The following is a 23,419-nucleotide window of genomic DNA, read 5'->3' on the forward strand; positions in this document are numbered from 1 at the left end:
GACAGGCACAAATGGGAGACTCCCCCAATGACAGACACCTCAGTTTCTCTGCTGTCTAAAAAAATTGTTTTGCCTGCCCCTGGTTCAGCTACTTTAAAAGATCCAGCTGACTGTAAATTAGAAACAACCCTGAAATCCATATATACAGCTAACGGAACGGTGCTCAGGCCCACCATTGCTTGTGCGTGGGTGGGTAACGCTGTGGAAAAATGGTCTGACAACTTGCTTGTTAACATAGACACAGTTGACAGGGATGAAATAGTCCTAACTCTCGGCCAGATCAAAGATGCTGCAGGTTACTTAGTTGAAGCTATGAAAACTATTGGGTAGCCGAGTTTAAGATCCTCCGCTATGGCAATTTCAGCCCGCAGGGAGCTGTGGATCCGCCAATGGAATGCTGATGCGGAATCAAAAAAGAATATTGAAGCGCTCCCGTACAATAGAGAATCCCTCTTTGGAGACAAGCTGGATGCCATGATTTACACAACGACATTAGGCAAGTCAGCATTTCTGCCTTCCGCAGCTGCTCCACCTAGGAAAGGATATCATTCTCATACGATGCAGTCCTTTTGGCCCAACAAGCCCAAAAAGGCAAAGGGTACCACCTTCTTCACAGGAAGAGGGCGAGGAAGAAGTAAAAAATCTACAACACCATCAGGCTCGTAGGAGCAGAAGTCAACAGCTACTTCTGCTAAAACCTCAGCATGACGCTGGGGCTCCCCTGCGGGAGTTCGATCGGGTGGGGGTACGTCTGCTGTTTTTCAGCCAGGTCTGGATTCACTCAGATCTGGATCCTTGGGTATTACAGATAGTATCCCAAGGGTACAAATTGGAATTTCAAGACCTTCCCCATGCCGATTTTTCAAATCAGCCTTACCAGCTTCTGTTCAGGACAGAACAAAGGTGCTAAACGCAATACAGAAATTATGTCAAGACAACGTAATTTCCTTAGTTCCTGTGTCACAACAGGAAAAAGGGTTTTATTTAAGCCTGTTTGTAGTGGCAAAACCGGATGGCTCGGTCAGACCTATTTTAAACCTAAAGACTCTGAACTTCTATTTGAAAAAGATCAAATTCAAGATGGAATCCCTGAGAGCGGTGATCTCCAGCTTGGAGGAAAAGGAATTTCTGGTGTCAATGGACATCAAAGATGCTTATTTACATGTTCTCATCTACCCTCCGCATCAGGCATACCTGAGGTTTGCGGTGCAGGACTGCCACTACCAGTTCCAAACATTGCCTTTTGGGCTCTCCACGGCTCCGAGAATATTCACCAAGGTGATGGCGGAGATGGTGCTTCTTCGCAAGAAAGGAGTCAACGTAATCCCATACTTGGACGATCTCCTTATAAAAGCGAGATCCAGGGAAAAACTAGTTCAGAACATTGCGCTTTCCCGGACGGTGCTGCAACAGCACGGTTGGATCATAAACCTTCCAAAATCACAATTGGAACCCACAATGAGGTTATCATTTCTGGGAATGATATTGGACACTGAAGCACAGAAAGTATTCCTACCGGTGGAAAAGGCTCGGGAGATCCAGAAGATGGTCAAACAAGTTTTGAAACCAGCACGCGTATCGATTCATCAGTGCATCCGCCTGGTAGCGGCCTATGAGGCTCTACAATTTGGCAGATTCCACGCCAGGGTGTTCCAATGGGACCTACTGGACAAGTGGTCAGGATTGCTCCTACACATGCACCGGAGGATAATCCTGTCAACAAAAGCCAGAATTTCACTCTTGTGGTGGCTTCAAAGTCCTCACCTCCTGGAGGGACGCAGGTTCGGGATTCAGACTTGGATACTGGGGACCACTGATGCAAGCCTCCGAGGTTGGGGAGCAGTCACGCAAGGGGAAAGCTTCCAAGGAAGATGGTCAAGTCAAGAAGTACTCCTTCACAAACATTCTGGAATTGAGAGCTGTGTACAACAGCCTTCATCAAGCGGCACACCTTCAAGGTCGTCCCGTACAGATCCAGTCAGACAATGTAACGGCAGTAGCTTACATAAACAGTCAGGGCAGAACAAAAAGAAGAGCGGCAATGGCAGAGGTGACAAAAATTCTCCTCTGGGCAGAAAGACATGCAAAAGCTCTGTTGGCAATTTTCATTCCAGGAGTGGACAACTGGGAAGCAGATACAATCTCCATCCAGGAGAATGGGGCCTTTGCAGAGGTAGCAAGTCGTTGGGGCGTTTCTCAAGTAGATATGATGGCATCACGTCTCAACAAGAAGCTTCAGAAATATTGTTCCAGGTCGAGAGACCCACAAGCAATAGCAGTAGATGCACTGGTGACCCAGTGGGTGTTTCAGTCGGTGTATCTGTTCCCTCCACTTCCACTAATACCAAAAGTTCTCAAGATCAGAAGAACAAGGGTTCGAGCAATTCTCATTGTTCCAGACTGGCCAAGGAGGGCTTGGTATCCAGATCTTCAGGAGTTACTACTGGAAGATCCTCTGCCTCTTTCTCTTCGCGAGAACCTGCTTCAGCAGGGGCCGTTAGTTTATCAAGACTTACCACGGCTACGTTTGATGGCATGGCTGTTGAGCGCCAGATCCTAGCCCATAAGGGTATTCCCAATGAAGTCCTTCCCACTCTTATTCTGGCCAGGAAAGAGGGTAGCGTCCAAACATTACCATCGTATTTGGAGAACATATGTATCTTGGTGTGAATCCAAGAATTCTCCTGCGATGGAGTTTCAGTTAGGACGTCTTCTCCTATTTCTACAGGCGGGTGTGGATGCTGGCTTGAGATTAGGGTCTATCAAGGACCAAATGTCGGCCTTGTCCATTTTCTTTCAGAAACAGTTGGCTTCCCTTCCTGAGGTTCAGACGTTCGTGAAAGGGGTTCTGCGCATCCAACCTCCCTTTGTGCCTCCTGCGGCGGGATCTTAATGTGGTGTTGCAGTTCCTTAAATCGGACTGGTTTGAGCCTCTGCAAGAGGTGGAGTTGAAGTTTCTCACTTGGAAAGTCGTCATGCTGTTGGCCTTGGCCTCAGGCAGACGACTGTCTGAATTAGGGGATCTGTCACACAAGAGTCCTTATTTGATTTTTCATGAAGATAGAGCTGAACTGCGGATGCGTCAGCATTTTCTTCCAAAGGTTGTGTCTTCTTTCCATATTAACCAACCTGTGGTGGTGCCAGTGGCTTCTGACACCTCAGCCGTTTCAAAGTCCTTGGATGTCATCAGAGCATTGAGGACTTATGTTGCAAGAACGGCACCGGTAAGGAAAACAGAATCTCTGTTTGTCCTCTATGACCCCAACAAGATTGGGGGTCCTGCTTCTAAGCAGACTATTGTGCGCTGGATCAGAGGTACCATTCAGCACGCTTATTCCACGGCAGGATTGCCGTTACAGAGTTCGGTAAAGGCCCACTCTACAAGGAAAGTGGGTTCTTCCTGGGCGGCTGCCCGGGGTGTCTTGGCGTTGCAAATTTGCCGAGCAGATACTTGGTCAGGGGCAAACACGTTTGCTAAGTTTTACAGGTTTGACACCTTGGCTGCTGACGACCTTCAGTTTGGTCAGTCGGTTCTGCAGGAACATTAGCACTTTCCCGCCCATACTGGGAGGTTTGGTACATCCCCACGGTACTAAAATGGACCCCAGCATCCTCGAGGACGTAAGAGAAAATAGGATTTTAATTACCTACCGTTAAATCCTTTTCTCGTAGTCTGTAGAGGATGCTGGGCGCCCGCCCGGTGCTCATTTTTCCTGCAGAATTACGTTTTGTCTTTTACACAGGTTCTCATGTGTTTAGATGTTCACAGCTGTTGCGTTATGCATGCACATTGGCATGGGTTATGTTGAAGGCCATGTTAGGCGGCCTGTTTTGTGAGGTGTGAGCTGGTGTGAATCTCGCCACTAGTTTAATGTAAATTCTTCTCTCGAAGTTGTCCGTCTCCTCGGGCACAGTTCCTATACCGAGGTCTGGAGGAGGGACAAAGGAGGAGCCAGTTCACACTGTTGAAAAGTCTTAAAGTGCCGAAGGCTCCTGCGGAACAGTCTATACCCCATGGCACTAAAATGGACCCCAGCATCCTCTACAGACTATGAAAAAAGGATTTACCGGTAGGTAATTAAAATCCTATTTGTAGTTAAAATACAGAAATTTTACATATATAATGACGGTAATAGTTACATCTTCAGTGTACATATATACGGTTTATATCAATTTTAAACAATTTTATTGTTTTACCTCACTGTCATGGCTACCAGCGAGTCCCAGCCTAGGCATTTACCTGTCTGGCCAACTGTGCGGGCCAGGGTTACATAATAATAATAATAATAATAATAATAAACTCATTCAAATAGGATTAGTCTTTGTACTCTGCCTCTGTTAGCGGGTTGCACCAGCAGATCTGCATTTAAAACTTTAGTAGATGCAGAACAATGATGAAATTAGTTGGCTTCAATACCCATTTGCAATAAAAGTACAGTCATTTACAGCTGTGATGTTACTATTGTGTGACACCTACAAGTTGCCCCCACATTGCCTGAGGCTGCTGCAGGACCCCATGGCAGGACCCCCATGGCTCACAACTACTATGGGTTTCCCTAAAAACGTTCTGTGCCTTCATTATCCTGAGACTCTACTTCTATTTATGTATGACAATATATAGGTATTTGTAACTGTTATAATGGGTGGTCTTCTGTATACCAGCGGTCGGGCTCCCGGCGCTCAGTATACCGGCGCCGGGAGCCCGACAGCCGGCATACCGACACTTATTTTCCCTCGTGGGGGTCCACGACCCCCATAGAGGGAGAATAAAATAGTGTGGTGCGCGTAGCGCGCCACCGTGCCCGTAGCGTGGCGAGCCCGCAAGGGGCTCATTTGCGCTCGCCACACTGTCGGTAAGCCGGCGGTTGGGCTCCCGGCACCGGTATGCTGGTCGCCGGGAGCCCGCCCGCCGGCCAGCCGTAGTGAACCCGTTATAATTAAGGTCTGTCTGAATTCCTCCATTGCTCCAGGTTCTGCTTGATGTGCCCCAGAACAGGAACCTGCTGCCTCTGCTAATGTTGTAGGAGCAGCAAATAGCGGAACACCCTGATCAGCAACAGTGTTTGTGTGCTGCTGGAGTGTTGGTAATTAATTGGGGAAGAGGTAAGTGTCTGGGTGCTGCCATACTGTTAATTGTAAAAGCAGGGGGAGGGTGTGTGTGTGTTGGGTGTTCTGCATCCTGGGGTGTTGAAAGTATCTACAGGGGGAGGAGAGTGTGTCTCTGGGTGCCAGAGTTGGATTAAGCATGTGGAGGGCAAGTGTCTGGGTGGTGCTGGAGTGTTGGTGGTGAATGTGGATTAGGGAGGAGAATGTGTTGTGTGGTCAGGAGCCTCAGCTGCCATACTCCAGTATATTCCACAGTTTTGTACTAGAAAAATACAAAAAGAGTATAATTATAATTTAAATATAATATCTTTGTATTGTTCATATCATCTGTGTTATTCTAATCCTTTAAATACTCAAAACTCAACAACAAACCATATACAGTATGTGTGTGTAAAGTGCCTCCCCACTGGCTAGTACTGGCTAGTGTGTGTATTAGCCGGGGCCTCCCCACTCTGATACTAGCCAGTGTCTCCCCAGCCATTGACCTCATCGTTGTTCACTGGTGTGTGTCTGGGTGCTGCTGGTATTTGGCTGTTGGTTGAATGTGAGCAGGGTTTACACCAGGAGCCCAGAGACAAAATAGTTGTGGGTGCCCACAACTATTGTGCACCCAGGCTCCTGATATAAACTTATGCCCCAGCATGTAAGGACCTGTTGTCCTAACAGATGCCGTTGAGTATTGATTTCTAGGAAGAAAAGTAACAATACATAGATCAAATGCCACATTGCGCACCACAGACTCATAAAAAGAAATAGTACAAGAAATTATCTGTCTCGTGGGACAGTTAAAATAAGATTTTACTCACCGGTAAATCTATTTCTCGTAGTCCGTAGTGGATGCTGAGGACTCCGTAAGGACCATGGGGGATTAGCGGCTCCGCAGGAGACTGGGCACAACTATAAAGAAAGCTTTACACTACTGGTGTGCACTGGCTCCTCCCACTAAGACCCTCCTCCAGATTTCAGTTAGGATACTGTGCCCGGAAGAGCTGACACAATAAGGAAAGATTTTGAATCCCGGGTAAGACTCATACCAGCCACACCAATCACACCGTATAACTCGTGATACAATACCCAGTTAACAGTATGATAGCAACTGAGCCTCTCAACAGATGGCTCAACAATAACCCTTTAGTTAGGCAATAACTATATACAAGTATTGCAGACAATCCGCACTTGGGATGGGCGCCCAGCATCCACTACGGACTACGAGAAATAGATTTACCGGTGAGTAAAATCTTATTTTCTCTAACGTCCTAAGTGGATGCTGGGGACTCCGTAAGGACCATGGGGATTATACCAAAGCTCCCAAACGGGCGGGAGAGTGCGGATGACTCTGCAGCACCGAATGAGCAAACTCTAGGTCCTCCTCAGCCAGGGTAACAAACTTGTAGACTCTTGCAAAAGTGTTTGAACCCGACCAAGTAACAGCTCGGCAAATTTGTAAAGCCGAGACCCCTCGGGCAGCCGCCCAAGAAGAGCCCACTTTCCTCGTGGAATGGGCTTTTACAGATTTAGGGTGCGGCAGTCCAGCCGCAGAATGTGCAAGTTGAATCGTGCTACAGATCCAGCGAGCAATAGTCTGCTTAGAAGCAGGAGCACCCAGCTTGTTGGGTGCATACAGGATAAATAGCGAGTCAGTTTTCCTGACTCCAGCCGTCCTGGAAACATATACTTTTCAGGGCCCTGACTACGTCCAGAAACTTGGAATCCTCCAAGTCCCAAGTAGCCACAGGCACCACAATAGGTTGGTTCACATGAAAAACTGATACCACCTTAGGAAGGAATTGGGAACGAGTCCTCAATTCCGCCTTATCCATATAAAATACAGATAAGGGCTTTTGCATGACAAAGCCGCCAATTCGGATACACGCCTGGCCGACGCCCAGGCCCACAGCATGACCACTTTCCACGTGAGGCATTGTAGCTCCACGGATTTAAGTGGCTCAACTCAATGCGACTTCAGGAAATCCAACACTACGTTGAGATCCCACGGTGCAACTGGAGGCACAAACGGGGGCTGACTATGCAGCACTCCCTTAACAAAAGTCTGAACTTCAGGCAGTGAAGCCAGTTCTATTTTGGAAGAAAATCGATAGAGCCGAAATCTGGACCTTAATGGAACACAATTTTAGGCCCATAGTCACCTCTGACTTGTAGGAAGTGCAGAAATCGACCTAGCTGAAATTCCTCCTTTGGGGCCTTACTGGCCTCACAGCACGCAACATATTTCCGCCATATGCGGTGATAATGGTTTGCGTTCACTTCCTTCCTAGCTTTAAATAGCGTAGGGATAACTTCCTCCAGAATGCCCTTTTCCTTCAGGATCCGGCGTTCAACCGCCATGCCGTCAAACGCAGCCGCGGTACGTCTTGGAACAGACAGGCCCCCTGCTGCAGCAGGTCCTGTCTGAGCGGCAGAGGCCATGGGTCCTCTGAGATCATTTCTTGGAGTTCTGGGTACCAAGCTCTTCTTGGCCAACCCGGAACAATGAGTATAGTTCCTACTCCTCTCCTTCTTATTATTCTCATTACCCTGGGTATGAGAGGCAGAGAAGGGAACACATACACCGACTGGTACACCCACGGTGTTACCAGAGCGTCCACAGCTATTGTCTGAGGGTCCCTTGACCTGGCGCAATATCTTAGTAGCTTTTTGTTGAGGCGGGACGCCATCATGTCCACCTGTGGCCGGTGTACAATCATTTGGAAGACTTCTGGATGAAGTCCCCACTCTCCCGGGTGGAGGTCGTGTCTGCTGAGAAAGTCTGCTTCTCAGTTGTCCACTCCGGGAATGAACACTGCTGACAGTGCTAACACATGATTTTCCGCCCATCGGAGAATCCTTGTGGCTTCTGCCATCGCCATCCTGCTTCTTGTGCCGCCCTGTCGGTTTACATGAGCGACCGCCGTGATGTTGTCTGACTGGATCAGCACCGGCCGGTGTTGAAGCAGGGGTCTAGCCTGACTTAGGGCATTGTAAATGGCCCATAGTTCCAGAACATTTATGTGTAGGGAAGTCTTGGCAGTTTCTTCCCTGTGTGACTGCCCCCCAGCCTTGAAGGCTGGCATCCGTGGTCACCAGGACCCAGTCCTGTATGCCGAATCTGCGGCCCCCTAGAAGATGAGCACTCTGCAGTCACCATCACAGCGACACCCTGGCCCTTGGAGACAGGGTTATCCGCCGATGCATCTGAAGATGCGACCCGGACCACTTGTCCAACAGATCCCACTGGAAGATCCTTGCATGGGACCTGGCGAATGGAATTTCTTCGTAAGAAGCTACCATCTTTCCCAAGGCTCGCGTGCATTGATGCACCGACACCTGTATTTGTATTAGGAGGTCTCTGTCTAGAGACGCCAACTCCTTGGACTTCTCCTCTGGGAGAAACCCTTTTTATCCTGTTCTGTGTCCAGAACCATACCCAGGAACAGTAGATGCGTCGTAGGAACCAGCTGCGACTTTGGAATATTCAGAATCCAGCCGTGCTGTTGTAGCACTTCCCGAGATAGTGCTACTCCGACAAACAACTGCTCCCTGGACCTCGCCTTTATAAGGAGATCGTCCAAGTACGGGATAAGTACTTCGGCCATTACCTTGGTAAATACCCTCGGTGCCGGGGACAGACCAACGGCAACGTCTGGAATTGGTAATGACAATCCTGTACCACAATTTTGAGGTACACCTGGTGAAGAGGGTAAATAGGGACATGCAGGTAAGCATCCTTGATGTCCAGTGATACCATGAAATTCTCCAGGCTCGCAATAAATCGCCCTGAGCGATTCCATTTTGAACTTGAACCTTCGTATATAAGTGTTCAAGGATTTCAATTTTAGAATGGGTCTCACCGAACAGTCTGGTTTCGGTACCACAAACATTTTGGAATAGTAACCCCGGCCTTGTTGAAGGAGGGGTACCTTGATTTTCACCTGCTGGAAGTACAGCTTGTGAATTGCCGCCAGTACTACCTCCCTTTCTCCGAGGGCAGCAGGCAAGGCTGATGTGAGGTAACGGCGAGGGGGAGTCGCCTCAAACTGCAGCTTGTATCCCTGTGATACTACTTGCAGAACCTAGGGATCCACCTGTGGGCAAGCCCACTGGTCCCAAAAGTTCCCGAGACGCGCCCCCACCGCACCTGTCTCCACCTGTGGAGCCCCAGCGTCATGCGGTGGACTCGGAGGAAGCGGGGGAATATTTTTGATCTTGGGAATTGGCTGTCTGGTGCAGCTTTTTTCCTTCTTCCCTTGTCTCTGTGCAGAAAGGAAGCGCCTTTGACCCGCTTGCTTTTCTGAAGCCGAAAGGACTGTACCTGAAAATACGGTGCTTTCTTAGGCTGTGAGGAAACCTAGAGACCATCCGCAAACAATTCCTCACCCTTATAAGGCAGAATCTCCATGTGCCTTTTAAGGCAGCATCACCTGTCCACTGCCGGGTCTCTAATACCCTCCTGGCAGAATGGACATTGCATTAATTCTGGATGCCAGCCGGCAAATATCCCTCTGTGCATCCTTCATATAAGACGACGTCTTTAATATGCTCTATGTTAGCAACATATTATCCCTGTCTAGGGTATTAATATTATCTGACAGGGTATCAGACCACGCTGCAGCAGCACTATTTCTGCTGAGGCAATTTTAGGTCTCAGTATAGTACCCGAGTGTGTATATACAGACTTCAGGATAGCCTCCTGCTTTTTATCAGCAGGCTCCTTCAAGGTGGCCGTATCCTAAGACGGCAGTACCACCTTTTTTGACAAACGTGTGAGCGCCTTATCCACCCTAGGGGATATCTTCCAACGTGACCTATCCTCTGGCGGGAAAGGGTACGCCATCAGTCACTTATTAGAAATCACCAGTTTCTTATCGGGGGAACTCACGCTTCTTTACACACTTTATTCACTCATCTGATGGGGGAACAAAACACTGGCTGCTTTTTCTCCCCAAAAATAAAACCCCTTTTATGTGGTACTTGGGTTCATGTCAGAAATGCGTAACACATTTATCATTGCCGAGATCATGCAACGGATGTTCCTAGTGGATTGTGTATATATATCTCAACCTCGTCGACACTGGAGTCAGACTCCGTGTCGACATCTGTGTCTGCCATCTGAGGTAACGGGCGTTTTTTTGAGCCCCTGATGGCCTTTGAGACGCCTGGGCAGGCGCGGGCTGAGAAGCCAGCTGTCCCACAGCTGTTACGTCATCCAGCCTTTTATGTAAGGAGTTGACATTGTCGGTTAATACCTTCCACCTATCCATCCACTCTGGTGTCGGCCCCACAGGGGACGACATCACGTTTATCGGCCTCTGCTCCGCCTCCACGTAACCTTCCTAATCCAACATGTCGACACAGCCGTACCGACACACCGCACACACACAGGGAATGCTCTGACTGAGGACAGGACCCCACAAAGTCCTTTGGGGAGACAGAGAGAGAGTATGCCAGCACACACCAGAGCGCTATATAATGCAGGGATTAACACTATAACTGAGTGATTTTTCCCCAATAGCTGCTTGTAAACATAATTTGCGCCTAAATTTAGTGCCCCCCCCTCTCTTTTTAACCCTTTGAGCCTGAAAACTACAGGGGAGAGCCTGGGGAGCTATCTTCCAGCTGCACTGTGAAGATAAAATGGCGCCAGTGTGCTGAGGGAGATAGCCCCGCCCCTTTTTCAGCGGACTTCTCCCGCTTTTTCTGGAATACTGGCAGGGGTATTTTTACATCTATATAGCCTCTAGGACTATATATGATGTAGATTTGCCAGCCAAGGTGTCTTATATTGCCCTCAGGGCGCCCCCCCCAGCGCCCTGCACCCATCAGCGACCGGAGTGTGAGGTGTACATGAGGAGCAATGGCGCACAGCTGCAGTGCTGTGCGCTACCTTGGTGAAGACCGAAGTCTTCTGCAGCCGATTTTCCGGACCTCTTCACTCTTCTGGCTCTGTAAGGGGGACGGCGGCGCGGCTCCGGGAACGAACACCAAGGTCGGGTCCTGCGGTCGATCCCTCTGGAGCTAATGATGTCCAGTAGCCTAAGAAGCCCAAACTACCACCTGTTAGGTAGGTTCGCTTCTTCTCCCCTTAGTCCCTCGCTGCAGTAAATCTGTTGCCAGCAGATCTCACTGAAAATAAAAAACCTAAATATACTTTCTTTCTAGGAGCTCAGGAGAGCCCCTAGTGTGCATCCAGCTCAGCCGGGCACAAGAATCTAACTGAAGTCTGGAGGAGGGTCTTAGTGGGAGGAGCCAGTGCACACCAGTAGTCTAAAGCTTTCTTTATAGTTGTGCCCAGTCTCCTGCGGAGCCGCTAATCCCCCATGGTCCTTACGGAGTCCCCAGCATCCACTTAGGACGTTAGAGAAATAAGGATACAGGCCTGGATTATTATTTTTTTTTTTTACACATACAGTTCATTATGACATCATAGGGACCCCATCTGACTACTGACGTCGGTTGCAATCGCTTGCGATTAAAATCATGGCGCCAGTACGATTGCATTCTCATTATGCTGAGTAGCCCTGGCCAATCGCATCTGTCAATGGTACTCTATTTCTGCGACTGGATCGCAGTTCTGCAGATGCATACACAGATTTGCAATTGCATCAGTGGGTGTCTTTTACCATTCAGGGCAGCTCTTCACTTGCGATTTTTAGCAGTAGCAGTTTTGAGACGATTGCAATTTCTGTCTCACTAGCGATTCAAGCAGAATGAGGTCCCATATACAGACTTCTTTTTTCTCTCCCTATGTATATGCTTTTCTATAAAGTGGACAGCACTAAATTCTTCCCATATGTGTTTTGGAATGCAGACTAGTGTTACTGTACGTACTAAGGAGTAAAATAAATATTCTGACATAAAGGAATAATCATGAAACTTACTTTTGGATGACTTTGCAGATACTGAGCCGCTTCTTCAAAATATGTTAGATCTACATGAAATAGAGACTTTGGAAGATCCTCATAAGCAAAATAAGCCAACGCAAGAGCAGCAAAGCCACGGCTGGCAAGGAGACTGCTTCGGAATTCTGTAAGACCTCCAATGCCACCAAACATGTCAACCACTCCCAGGAATGGACCTTTGCCTATAACATAAGGACACAATTCCTCAACAATGTTTCTTTACTGTATTCATTCCAGTTAGCTAGCCATGTTATGTGCTAAACCACTATCAATCAGAATGCAGCCAATCAGTTCTCTAGGATTTAGTGACATCACTGAGGTGTGACATCTCTTTAGGCTGGACACATCTGTAGCCTTTTGCTGGCGTCTGCTGAGCGTTATGGGAGATGAAACAGCCAGTAGTAATCATAAGGAAACCAAACCAAATAGACTTCCTTGTACTGCCTTGTAATTCCACTTCTTTACACAAGTAACCATGCAGTAAATGTTTGTTGCCTAGCTATAAGCTTGTTGACATGTATTATCACACCAGTAACAGGATAGGTAAAACCCAAACTCAGCCAGGAAGGTGCAGAAACTAAACCTACATGACCAAGCAGTAACTTGTAGCCGGCATTAAGACATAACCACTACTACAATTAAGTGGTTTATTTGCCTACCTGGTGGAAGGAAGAGCGCTCCTCTGACTCTGCCTTCTCTTATCTGCAGTCTCTGTACCCCAGGACTCACGTACCATCTTTCTATGATTTTACTGACACTGGGGGTTTCTTCAGGCAGTGGGCTTATCACCTGGTAAGGATACAGCTCCAGGTGAATATACCAGGGGCTTTCCATCACGTCACATTTTATCAGTCTGAAGAATGGGATGGATGGCTTCAGAGACCAGAACAGACCCATAGGATAAACACCTTCAAAATCTCCACCAATCGCTTGTGAGCTTTCCAGGTTTACTTTCCCCTCCATATCACTCCTATAGAAAGCTCTGGAGGAAAATATCTGCCCTTTCTCATCCTCCAGCCATGCTCTCAGGGTGATGGTCTGCTGTGGTGGGAGGCCCCAGGCCTGGATCTTCACTGGCTCATCCACTAGCGAGCTCCCCGGTGAGACTGCGAGGCCAATCATATCTCAAGGTCCAGAGAAGGTAGGATTAATCTTAAGTGAGAGGCAGGAGATAAATAATGTTACATGACTAAATACAGTACAGAATGAATTTCAAGAAGTGGAATCGATGCCGCACTAGATACTTCCCTCAGATACCACCCCACCAAGATCTGTTAAGGTGGAAATAAGGGGATGAAATGTTCTAAAACTTGTGATAATGTTATACTTTCTCAAATATAGGAAATGGTTTTTTTATGTAGTTGGTGGTGCTCCCTAGAATCAGATATACATCAATTAATTATTTGTTTTAAAATCAATTCTATATATTAAAACTGAACTGTTATTAATGGTGAAATGTCTAAGAGAGGGCACGGTTCTAAATTAAAGATGGTCAAAAGTTTAAAAAAAATTCTTCCAAGTGAACCTTTATGGTTACAATTATATGTGAAATAGTCCTTTTATTGACCTAATATATGATACCCTTATAAAACCAAAACTGTATTTATTTTATAAAACACTTGCACTTAGTCAGCTTACTAAGTACAATTTACAATCAATTAATGATACATAAAAGAATCCCACATCTGAGTCAATATCCACATTTTCATATTCACACAGTGGGTGCAGTGAATGGTTATCCTACGCGTTTAGTCTCCAAGAGAAGCTGTCGAAGTGTGATGTCCTCCAATTTTTATATATTAGCAGAGGAACTTTCTTCTATGTGGAGAAAAGATACACAAATTGGAGGACATCATACTTCCACAGCTGGCAATTTGCAGCCTATAATTACATGTTTGGCCCTAGATGTTAAAGGTGTGGTATTCTTCCTAAACCATTATGGATTTTTGAAGGAAGCAAAGAAATTACTGACGTTTCCATTCCTGGATATTATTGCACTTTGATTGACAACAAATGTTAGCAATATGTAACCAAACTGAGATGAACTCCTGAAGAAGTCTCTGAATGGAAGATGACATTTTGGCGGGAAAATGTAATCTTCCATGGACACAAAATGATGCTTTGGCGCCAAAAGATAATGTTTTGGAATCTGAATTTAGTGGGAAAATCTGAGCCAAATCCGAACTGCACAGCTCTAATTTATACCACTATAAATTGGTTTATTGGTATCTAAGAAAACAAGATCAATTGGATAGAAGACGGCGCTATGAATGGAAAATAAAGGGTAACCTTGCTCCCCTGTAAGACTGTACTATCTGGTCATAATGTTGACAGTACATTTTAGTGTTATTTTTAGGGTTTGGTTTAGGCATTAGGCTAAGATATGCAAAAAAAAAAATTGTATGTCAATTTCACAAATTAAATGTCGACATTTGTGATTGTCCATTAGTTTGAAATAAAAAATGTTGATAATGTCGACATTAAGGGGGAGATGTACATTGTACTAAGCAGTGATAAAAGTGGAGAAGTGAGCCAGTGGAGAAGTTGCCCATGGCAACCAATCAGTATTGACGTAGCATTTTATAATTTACACACTATAAAAGTATACAGAGCAGCTGATTGGCTCACTTCTCCATTTTTATCACTGCTTAGTACATCTCCCCCTTAAGTGGGGTACACATGAGCAGATGTGTGCTGAGCGATCTATCACAGACCGCTCAGCACACATCTCTCCCCCCGCTCAGCACGATGTGTGTTGAGCGAGGGGGAGGGGGGGCGACGTCGCTCGCTTCACACAGTGGTGAAGTGAGCGATTTATTAGATTGGCCTGCATACAGGTACAATCTAGTACCGGCGATAGCGATGCTATGGGGCATACACACGGAGAGATCCAGGCTTCATTTCTAAGCAATCTAGTCAGATTAGACTGTTGACATTCAGAACATGATTTAAGTGTATTTTTATTGAGACTTTCAAATAAAAGTTATCAATACAATTACATACATAATAAAATCTTATTAAATACTGGAAAAATAATCCATTAAAGTGTAGATATACATTGCTCAAGCAGTAACCAATGTGCACTGATCACTGACAGTATATCTGTTACCTAAAAGACACCCCAGTCCTAAATACATACAGTATGTCCTGTTTATATACAATGTAGCCTTTTGGTCTCTGTAACTTAAATAAAACTAAGTGCTTATACAATTTCAACGCTTTCCAAAGAGAAAGAGGAGACCATGTAAAAAGTACAGGTGTATCACTTGTAATAAACTAACATTAATGAAACATAGAAACCTGGAATGTGACGGCAGATAAGAACCACTTGGCCCATCTAGTCTATCCCTTTTTTTAACCATATTTTTTTTTATCTCAAACGTTATTTGATCCTTATTTCTGTGTAAGGATATCCTTATGTCTATCCCATGCATATTTAAATTGCTCTACTGCCTTAGCCTCTACCACCTCTGATGGGAGGCTATTCCACTTGTCCACTACCGTTTCCGTGAAGTTATTTTTCCTCAAATTTCCCCTGATCCCCCCCCCCCCTCCAGTCTCAGTGCATGTCATCCTGTCCTATTGCTTCTCTTCATTTGGAGAATGTTTCCCTCCTGGACCTTGTTAAAACCCTTGATATATTTGAAAGTTTATTATGTCCCCCCTTTCCCTTCTCTGCTCCAAACTATACATATTGAGATTTCTTAGTCTTTCTGGGTATGTTTTGTGATGTAGGCCATACACTATTTCAGTTGCTGTTCTTTGTACAGTCTCTAATGTATTAATATCCTTTTGAAGATATGGCCTCCAGAATTGAACACAGTATTCTAGATGAGGCCGTACCAATGACCTATACAGTGGCATTATTACTTCTTTCTGCTGCTGATTCCTTTCCCAATGCAGCCAAGCATCGGACTAGCCTTCCTCATTGCTTTGTTACATTGCTTACCTGCCTTTAAGTCACCTGAAATAGGGACTCCTAGATCCCTTTCCTCCTCAGTAGTTTCCAGTATAGTACCATTAATACTATATTTAGCCTTTGGATTTTTGAGACCCAAGTGCATGATTTTGCATTTTTTGGCATTAAACTGTAATTGCCACACTCTTGATCATTCCTCTAGTCTACCTAGATCCTCAATCATTTGTTTTACCCCTCCTGGTGTGTCTACCTTGTTGCATACCTTTATATCATCTGCAAAGAGGCATACCTTCCCTTTAATGCCATTTGCAATGTCACCAATAAAGATATTAAATAGCACTGGTCCAAGTACAGATCTCTGGGGTACTCCGCTGGTAACATTTCCCTCCTGTGAATGCACTCCATTTACCACAACTCTGTTTTCTATCCTGCAACCAAGATCTTATCCATTCAATAATCCTAGTATCCAATCCCAAACTTTCAAGTTTATTTCTCTGACGTCCTAGTGGATGCTGGGGACTCCGTAAGGACCATGGGGAATAGACGGCTCCGCAGGAGACTGGGCACATCTAAAGAAAGATTTAGGTCTATCTGGTGTGCACTGGCTCCTCCCCCTATGACCCTCCTCCAAGCCTCAGTTAGATTTCTGTGCCCGGCCGAGCTGGATGCACACTAGGGGCTCTCCTGAGCTCCTAGAAAGAAAGTATAGTTTAGGTTTTTTATTTTACAGTGAGACCTGCTGGCAACAGGCTCACTGCAGCGAGGGACTAAGGGGAGAAGAAGCGAACCTACCTAAGTGGTGGTAGCTTGGGCTTCTTAGGCTACTGGACACCATTAGCTCCAGAGGGATCGCACACAGGACCCGACCTCGTCGTCCGATCCCGGAGCCGCGCCGCCGTCCCCCTTACAGAGCCAGAAGCAAGAAGGTCCGGAAAATCGGCGGCTGAAGACTTCTGTCTTCTCCAAGGTAGCGCACAGCACTGCAGCTGTGCGCCATTGCTCCTCATGCACACCACACACTTCGGTCACTGATGGGTGCAGGGCGCTGGGGGGGGGGCGCCCTGAGCAGCAATATTAACACCTTGGCTGGCAAAACTGACACCATATATAGCCCCAGAGGCTATATAGGTGTAAATTACCCCTGCCAGAATAACACAAAAAGCGGGAGAAAGCCCGCCGAAAAAGGGGCGGAGCCATCTCCCTCAGCACACTGGCGCCATTTTCCCTCACAGCTCCGCTGGAAGGATCGCTCCCTGGCTCTCCCCTGCAGTCCTGCACTACAGAAAGGGTAAAAAAGAGGGGGGGCACAAATTTAGGCGCAGTATAATATATATATGCAGCTATAAGGGAAAACACTCTTTATAGGTGATATCCCTGTGGTATATAGCGCTCTGGTGTGTGCTGGCATACTCTCCCTCTGTCTCCCCAAAGGGCTTTGTGGGGTCCTGTCCTCTGTCAGAGCATTCCCATGTATGATGAGGAAAATGATGGGGAGGCAGAGCAAATGCCTGTAAATGTGTTGTCACCCCCTGAGGGGTCGACACCTGTGTGGATGGACTTATGGAAGGAATTACGTGACAGTGTCAGCTCCTTACATAAAAGGTTTGACGACATAGGACAGCCGGCTACTCAGCTTGTGACTGTTCCAGCGTCTCAAATGTCATCAGGGGATTTAAACCGCCCGCTACCTCAGATGGCAGACACAGATGTCGACACTGATACCGACTCCAGTGTCGACGACGATGAGACTAGTGTACCCTCCAATAGGTCCACCCGTTACATGATTGAGGCAATGAAAAATGTATTACACATTTCTGATAGTACCCCAGGTACCACAAAAAAGGGTATTATGTTCGGTGAGAAAAAACTACCAGTAGTTTTTCCTGCATCTGAGGAATTAAATGAGGTGTGTGAGGAAGCCTGGACTTCCCCCGATAAGAAATTGATAATTTCTAAACGGTTATTGGCAGCGTACCCTTTCCCGCCAGAGGATAGGTCACGTTGGGAAACATCCCCTAGGGTAGATAAAGCGCTTACACGTTTATCAAAACAGGTGGCACTACCGTCTCCGGATACGGCCGCCCTAAAGGATCCTGCTGATAGAAAGCAGGAGGCTACCCTAAAAGCTATATATACACACACGGGGATTATATTGCGACCAGCGATTGCATCAGCATGGATGTGCAGTGCTGCTGCTGCGTGGTCAGATTCCCTGTCGGATAATATTGATACCCTGGATAGGGACACTATTTTGCTGACAGTAGAGCATATAAAAGACGCTGTCTTATACATGCGTGATGCACAGAGGGATATTTGCCGGCTGGCATCAAAAATAAGCGCAATGTCCATTGCCGCCAGAAGGGGGTTATGGACTCGGCAGTGGTCAGGTGATGCAGATTCAAAAAGGCACATGGAAGTTTTGCCTTATAAGGGGGTGGAACGGTTTGGGGATGGTCTTTCAGACCTCGTTTCCACAGCTACGGCTGGGAAATCGAAATTTTTGCCACAGGCTACCCCACAGCAAAAGAAGGCACCGTATTATCAAGTACAGTCCTTTCGGCCCCATAAACACAAGAGGGCTCGAGGCGCATCCTTTCTGCCGAGAGGCAAAGGTAGAGGGAAAAAGCTGCAACATACAGCCAGTTCCCAAGAGCAAAAGTCCTCCCCCGCGTCCGGTAAGTCCACAGCATGACGCTGGGGCTTCACAGGCGGATCCGGGTACGGTGGGGGCCCGTCTCAGAAATTTCAGCACACAGTGGGCTCTCTCACAGGTGGATCCCTGGGCCCTTCAAGTAGTATCTCAGGGGTACAGGCTGGAATTCGAGACGTCCCCCCCCCCCCCCGCCGTTTTCTAAAATCTGCCTTACCAGCAACTCCCTCTGCCAGGGAGGCAGTGTTGGTGGCTATCCAAAAACTGTACTCACAGCAAGTGATTGTCAAGGTACCCCTCCTTCAGCAAGGGAAGGGTTACTATTCCACAATGTTTGTGGTACCGAAACCGGACGGTTCGGTGAGACCCATCTTAAAATTTAAAATCCTTGAACACTTATATCAAAAGGTTCAAGTTCAAGATGGAATCGCTCAGGGCGGTTATTGCGAGCCTGGACGAGGGGGATTACATGGTCTCCCTGGACATCAAGGATGCGTACCTGCATGTCCCCATTTACCCTCCTCACCAGGAGTACCTCAGATTTGTGGTACAGGACTGTCACTATCAGTTCCAGACGCTGCCGTTTGGGTTATCCACGGCACCGAGGGTCTTTACCAAGGTAATGGCCGAAATGATGATACTCCTTCGCAAGAAGGGAGTTTTAATTATCCCGTACTTGGACGATCTCCTGATAAAGGCGAGGTCCAAGGAACAGTTGGTTCTGGGGGTAGCACTTTCTCGGGAAGTGCTACAACAGCACGGCTGGATTCTCAATATTCCAAAGTCACAGCTGGTCCCGACGACACGTCTTCTGTTCCTGGGAATGATTCTGGACACAGACCAGAAAAAAGTGTTTCTTCCAGTGGAAAAAGCCGAGGAGTTATCTCTAGTCAGAGACCTCCTAAAACCGGGACAGGTGTCGGTACATCAATGCTCACGAGTCCTGGGAAAAATGGTAGCTTCGTACGAAGCAATTCCATTCGGAAGGTTCCACGCAAGGACTTTCCAGTGGGACCTGTTGGACAAATGGTCCGGGTCCCATCTCCAGATGCAAGAGCGGATAACCCTGTCGGCAAGGACCAGGGTGTCGCTGCTGTGGTGGCTGCAGAGGGCTCATCTACTAGAGGGCCGCAGATTCGGAATACAGGACTGGGTCCTGGTGACCACGGATGCCAGCCTTCGGGGCTGGGGCGCAGTCACACAGGGAAGAAATTTCCAAGGATTGTGGTCAAATCAGGAGATTTCGCTTCACATAAATATTCTAGAGCTAAGGGCCATTTACAATGCCCTAAGCCAAGCAAGGCCCCTGCTTCAGAACCAGCCGGTACTGATCCAATCAGACAACATCACGGCGGTCGCCCATGTAAACAGACAGGGCGGCACAAGAAGCAGGAGGGCAATGGCAGAAGCCACAATATTGCGCCAGGTCAAGGGACCATCAGGTGATCGCTGTGGACGCTCTAGTAACACCGTGGGTGTACCAGTCGGTTTATGTGTTTCCTCCTCTTCCTCTCATTCCCAAGGTACTGAGAATAATACGAAGGCGAGGAGTGAAAACTATACTCGTGGTTCCGAATTGGCCAAGAGCAGCTTGGTACCCGGAAATTCAAGAGATGCTTTCAGAGGACCCTTGGCCTCTGCCGCTCAGACAGGACCTGCTGCAGCAGGGGCTCTGTCTGTTCCAAGACTTACCGCGGCTACGTTTGACGGCATGGCGGTTGAACACCGGATCCCTAAGGAAAAGGGCATTCCGGAGGAAGTCATCCCTACCCTGATCAAAGCCAGGAAGGATGTCACCGCAAAACATTATCACCGCATTTGGCGGAAATATGTTGCTTGGTGTGAGGCCAGGAAGGCCCCAACGGAGGAATTTCAACTGGGTCGATTGCTGCGTTTCCTGCAAGCAGGGGTGACGTTGGGCCTCAAATTGGGGTCCATTAAGGTCCAGATTTCGGCCCTGTCGATTTTCTTCCAGAAAGAACTGGCTTCACTGCCTGAAGTTCAGACTTTTGTCAAAGGAGTTCTGCGTATTCAGCCTCCTTTTGTGCCCCCAGTGGCACCTTGGGATCTCAATGTGGTTTTGGAGTTCCTGAAATCACATTGGTTTGAACCACTTAAGACTGTGGATTTGAAATATCTCACGTGGAAAATGGTCATGCTGTTGGCCCTGGCTTCGGCCAGGCGTGTGTCAGAATTGGCGGCTTTGTCCTATAAAAGCCCTTATCTGATTTTCCATATGGATAGGGCAGAGTTGAGGACTCGCTCTCAGTTTCTCCCGAAGGTGGTATCAGCGTTTCACTTGAACCAGCCTATTGTGGTGCCTGCGGCTACTAGGAACTTGGAGGATTCCAAGTTACTGGACGTAGTCAGGGCCCTGAAAATTTATGTTTCCAGGACGGCTGGAGTCAGGAAAACTGACTCGCTGTTTATCCTGTCTGCACCCAACAAACTGGGTGCTCCTGCTTCTAAGCAGACTATCGCGCGCTGGATTTGTAGCACTATTCAGCTGGCACATTCTGCGGTGGGACTACCGCAGCCTAAATCTGTAAAAGCCCATTCCACAAGGAAGGTGGGCTCATCTTGGGCGGCTGCCCGAGGGGTCTTGGCTTTACAACTTTGCCAAGCCGCTACTTGGTCAGGGGCAAACACGTTTGCAAAATTCTACAAATTTGATACCCTGGCTGAGGAGGACCTGGAGTTCTCTCATTCGGTGTTGCAGAGTCATCCGCACTCTCCCGCCCGTTTGGGAGCTTTGGTATAATCCCCATGGTCCTTAGGGAGTCCCCAGCATCCACTAGGACGTCAGAGAAAATAAGAATTTACTCACCGGTAATTCTATTTCTCGTAGTCCGTAGTGGATGCTGGGCGCCCATCCCAAGTGCGGATTGTCTGCAATACTTGTAAATAGTTATTGTTACACAAATCAGGTTGTTATTGCGAGCCATCTGTTCAGAGGCTCCGTTGTTATCATACTGTTAACCGGGGTTCCTATCACGAGTTATACGGTGTGATTGGTGTGGCTGGTATGAGTCTTACCCGGGATTCAAAATCCTTCCTTATTGTGTCAGCTCTTCCGGGCACAGTGTCCTAACTGAGGCTTGGAGGAGGGTCATAGGGGGAGGAGCCAGTGCACACCAGATAGTCCTAAAGCTTTCTTTAGATGTGCCCAGTCTCCTGCGGAGCCGTCTATTCCCCATGGTCCTTACGGAGTCCCCAGCATCCACTACGGACTACGAGAAATAGAATTACCGGTGAGTAAATTCTTATTTTAGCAGTCTGCAATGTGGAACAGTGTCAAAAGCCTTACTAACGTCTAGATAAGCTATATCCACGGCTCCACCTGTATCCACCACTTTAGTCACACAGTCCAAAAAGTCAATACGATTTCTCTAGCATCCATAAGGGATATTGGGGGAAACTAGTATGATGGGGTATAGACGGGGTCCGAAGGAGCCAGTGCACTTTAAATTTCTTCAACTGGGTGTGCTGGCTCCTCCCCTCTATGCCCCCTCCCACAGGCAGTTTAGAAAAAAGTGCCCTCAGGAGAGGATGCACACTCTGCAGCTCTAGAGAGTTTTCTTCAGTTTCATTTAAAACTTTTTTTTTTCTTCGATATGCTGTCTGGGCAACAGCATACCTGCACCGTGGGAGTTAGGCCGGTGACTGTCTCCCCCCTCCTTACGGGGTGCAGAGCCGCTTCTCTGCTGCAGGACCACAGTCCTGAGGGGCTGTTTGCTCAGTGGGGCATTGCGCCTTGGCTGTCACAGCCGCAGCACACCCCTAACATTGCCTGAAGGTGACATCGGTGGTGAGTACAAACCGGGGACCCCGCTAAGGGGGTCCCCGGTTCCAAGTGCAGCTGACCACGAGTGCGGCGTACAGGACCCTCCCTGGGGGGTCCTGCTAAAATCCCCCGTGTGGAAACTGGCACTACTTGCTTAATTTAGCACTCGTGAGGTTTTAAGTTTATGGGAGACTTTTTGCCAGTATAAATAAGATGTATAGCTCCGGCGCCATTGGAGGGGGTGGAGCTTCCTCAGAACAGGACCAGCAGCGTTTTGGCGCCTTCCTCTGCTTACTGCAGCCATAACAGCACACTCAGCGCTTCCTGCCTCACAGACACGCTGGAAACAGGTACCGGGTGTAGCTAAGGGGGAGAGTCCCTTGCGTACACTATTCTGAGCCTCTTTAGGACTGCATTTACTAGTGTTTAATGTTATATACAGAGCGGACAGTCTCACTGGGACTGTGCAGCTCAGGGTGTGCTGGCATTAATCTCCATTTGCCCATAAAGGTAGAAAATTTTGTGAGGAACCCCCTGGCGTTGATGCCTCGGTCTCTCGCCTGTCTAAGAAGGCAGTGTTTCCTGCCCCGAGCTCCTTTACCATAAAGGATCCTGGGGGATTGGAAAATAGAGACTACCCTAAAGTCTATATACACTGCAGCTGGCCTTTCACAAAGACCGGTCATTGCGGGTTGCTGGATGACCCATGCTATTCTTTCTTGGGCCATTCAAATTCAAGGGGTCTTGAGGGAAATATGCCCTTAGTTACTACTATGGTAACGTTCCTTAAGCACATTCAGGACACTACCCGCGTCCTCTGTGATTCGCTTAAGGAGATGGGGAACATTAATGCTCGCACTTCTGCCATGGCAGTGTCAGCACGCAGGGCCTTCTGGTTGCATCAGTGGATTGCAGTGTAGAATCCCTTCACTTTTTTGGGGAATGGCTGTTTGGTGTTGAGTTGGATACGTGGATTTCCAAGGTCACGGCTGGAAAAAAACAAAACACATTTCTCCCCTCTAGGACCCCGCCGGTGAGGCGCTCCTATCCGGGGCCATCTCTCC

General features: G+C 47.6%; 1 protein-coding gene and 1 long non-coding RNA gene across 2 annotated transcripts in view; one reads left to right on the forward strand and one right to left on the reverse strand.

Annotated features, from left to right (window-relative positions):
• Positions 1 to 23,419, reverse strand: part of LOC134924433 (acyl-coenzyme A amino acid N-acyltransferase 1-like) — a 59,315-nt gene that overhangs the window by 26,736 nt on the left and 9,160 nt on the right. Inside the window, exons 2-3 of the mRNA XM_063920877.1 lie at positions 12,662 to 13,154; positions 11,982 to 12,184 (exon numbers count right to left, since the gene is read on the reverse strand). Coding sequence (XP_063776947.1) covers positions 11,982 to 12,184; positions 12,662 to 13,124 — 666 coding nt within the window. The 5' untranslated portion in view covers positions 13,125 to 13,154. The remainder of the gene's footprint in view (positions 1 to 11,981; positions 12,185 to 12,661; positions 13,155 to 23,419) is intronic.
• The window catches only part of LOC134925989 (uncharacterized), a 31,826-nt gene that overhangs the window by 923 nt on the left and 7,484 nt on the right, over positions 1 to 23,419 (forward strand). The window contains exon 2 of the long non-coding RNA XR_010177541.1: positions 12,000 to 13,143. This is a non-coding gene — a long non-coding RNA (uncharacterized LOC134925989). The remainder of the gene's footprint in view (positions 1 to 11,999; positions 13,144 to 23,419) is intronic.

The sequence above is a fragment of the Pseudophryne corroboree genome, chromosome 1 (assembly GCF_028390025.1).
Source record: "Pseudophryne corroboree isolate aPseCor3 chromosome 1, aPseCor3.hap2, whole genome shotgun sequence".
Lineage (NCBI taxonomy): Eukaryota > Metazoa > Chordata > Amphibia > Anura > Myobatrachidae > Pseudophryne > Pseudophryne corroboree.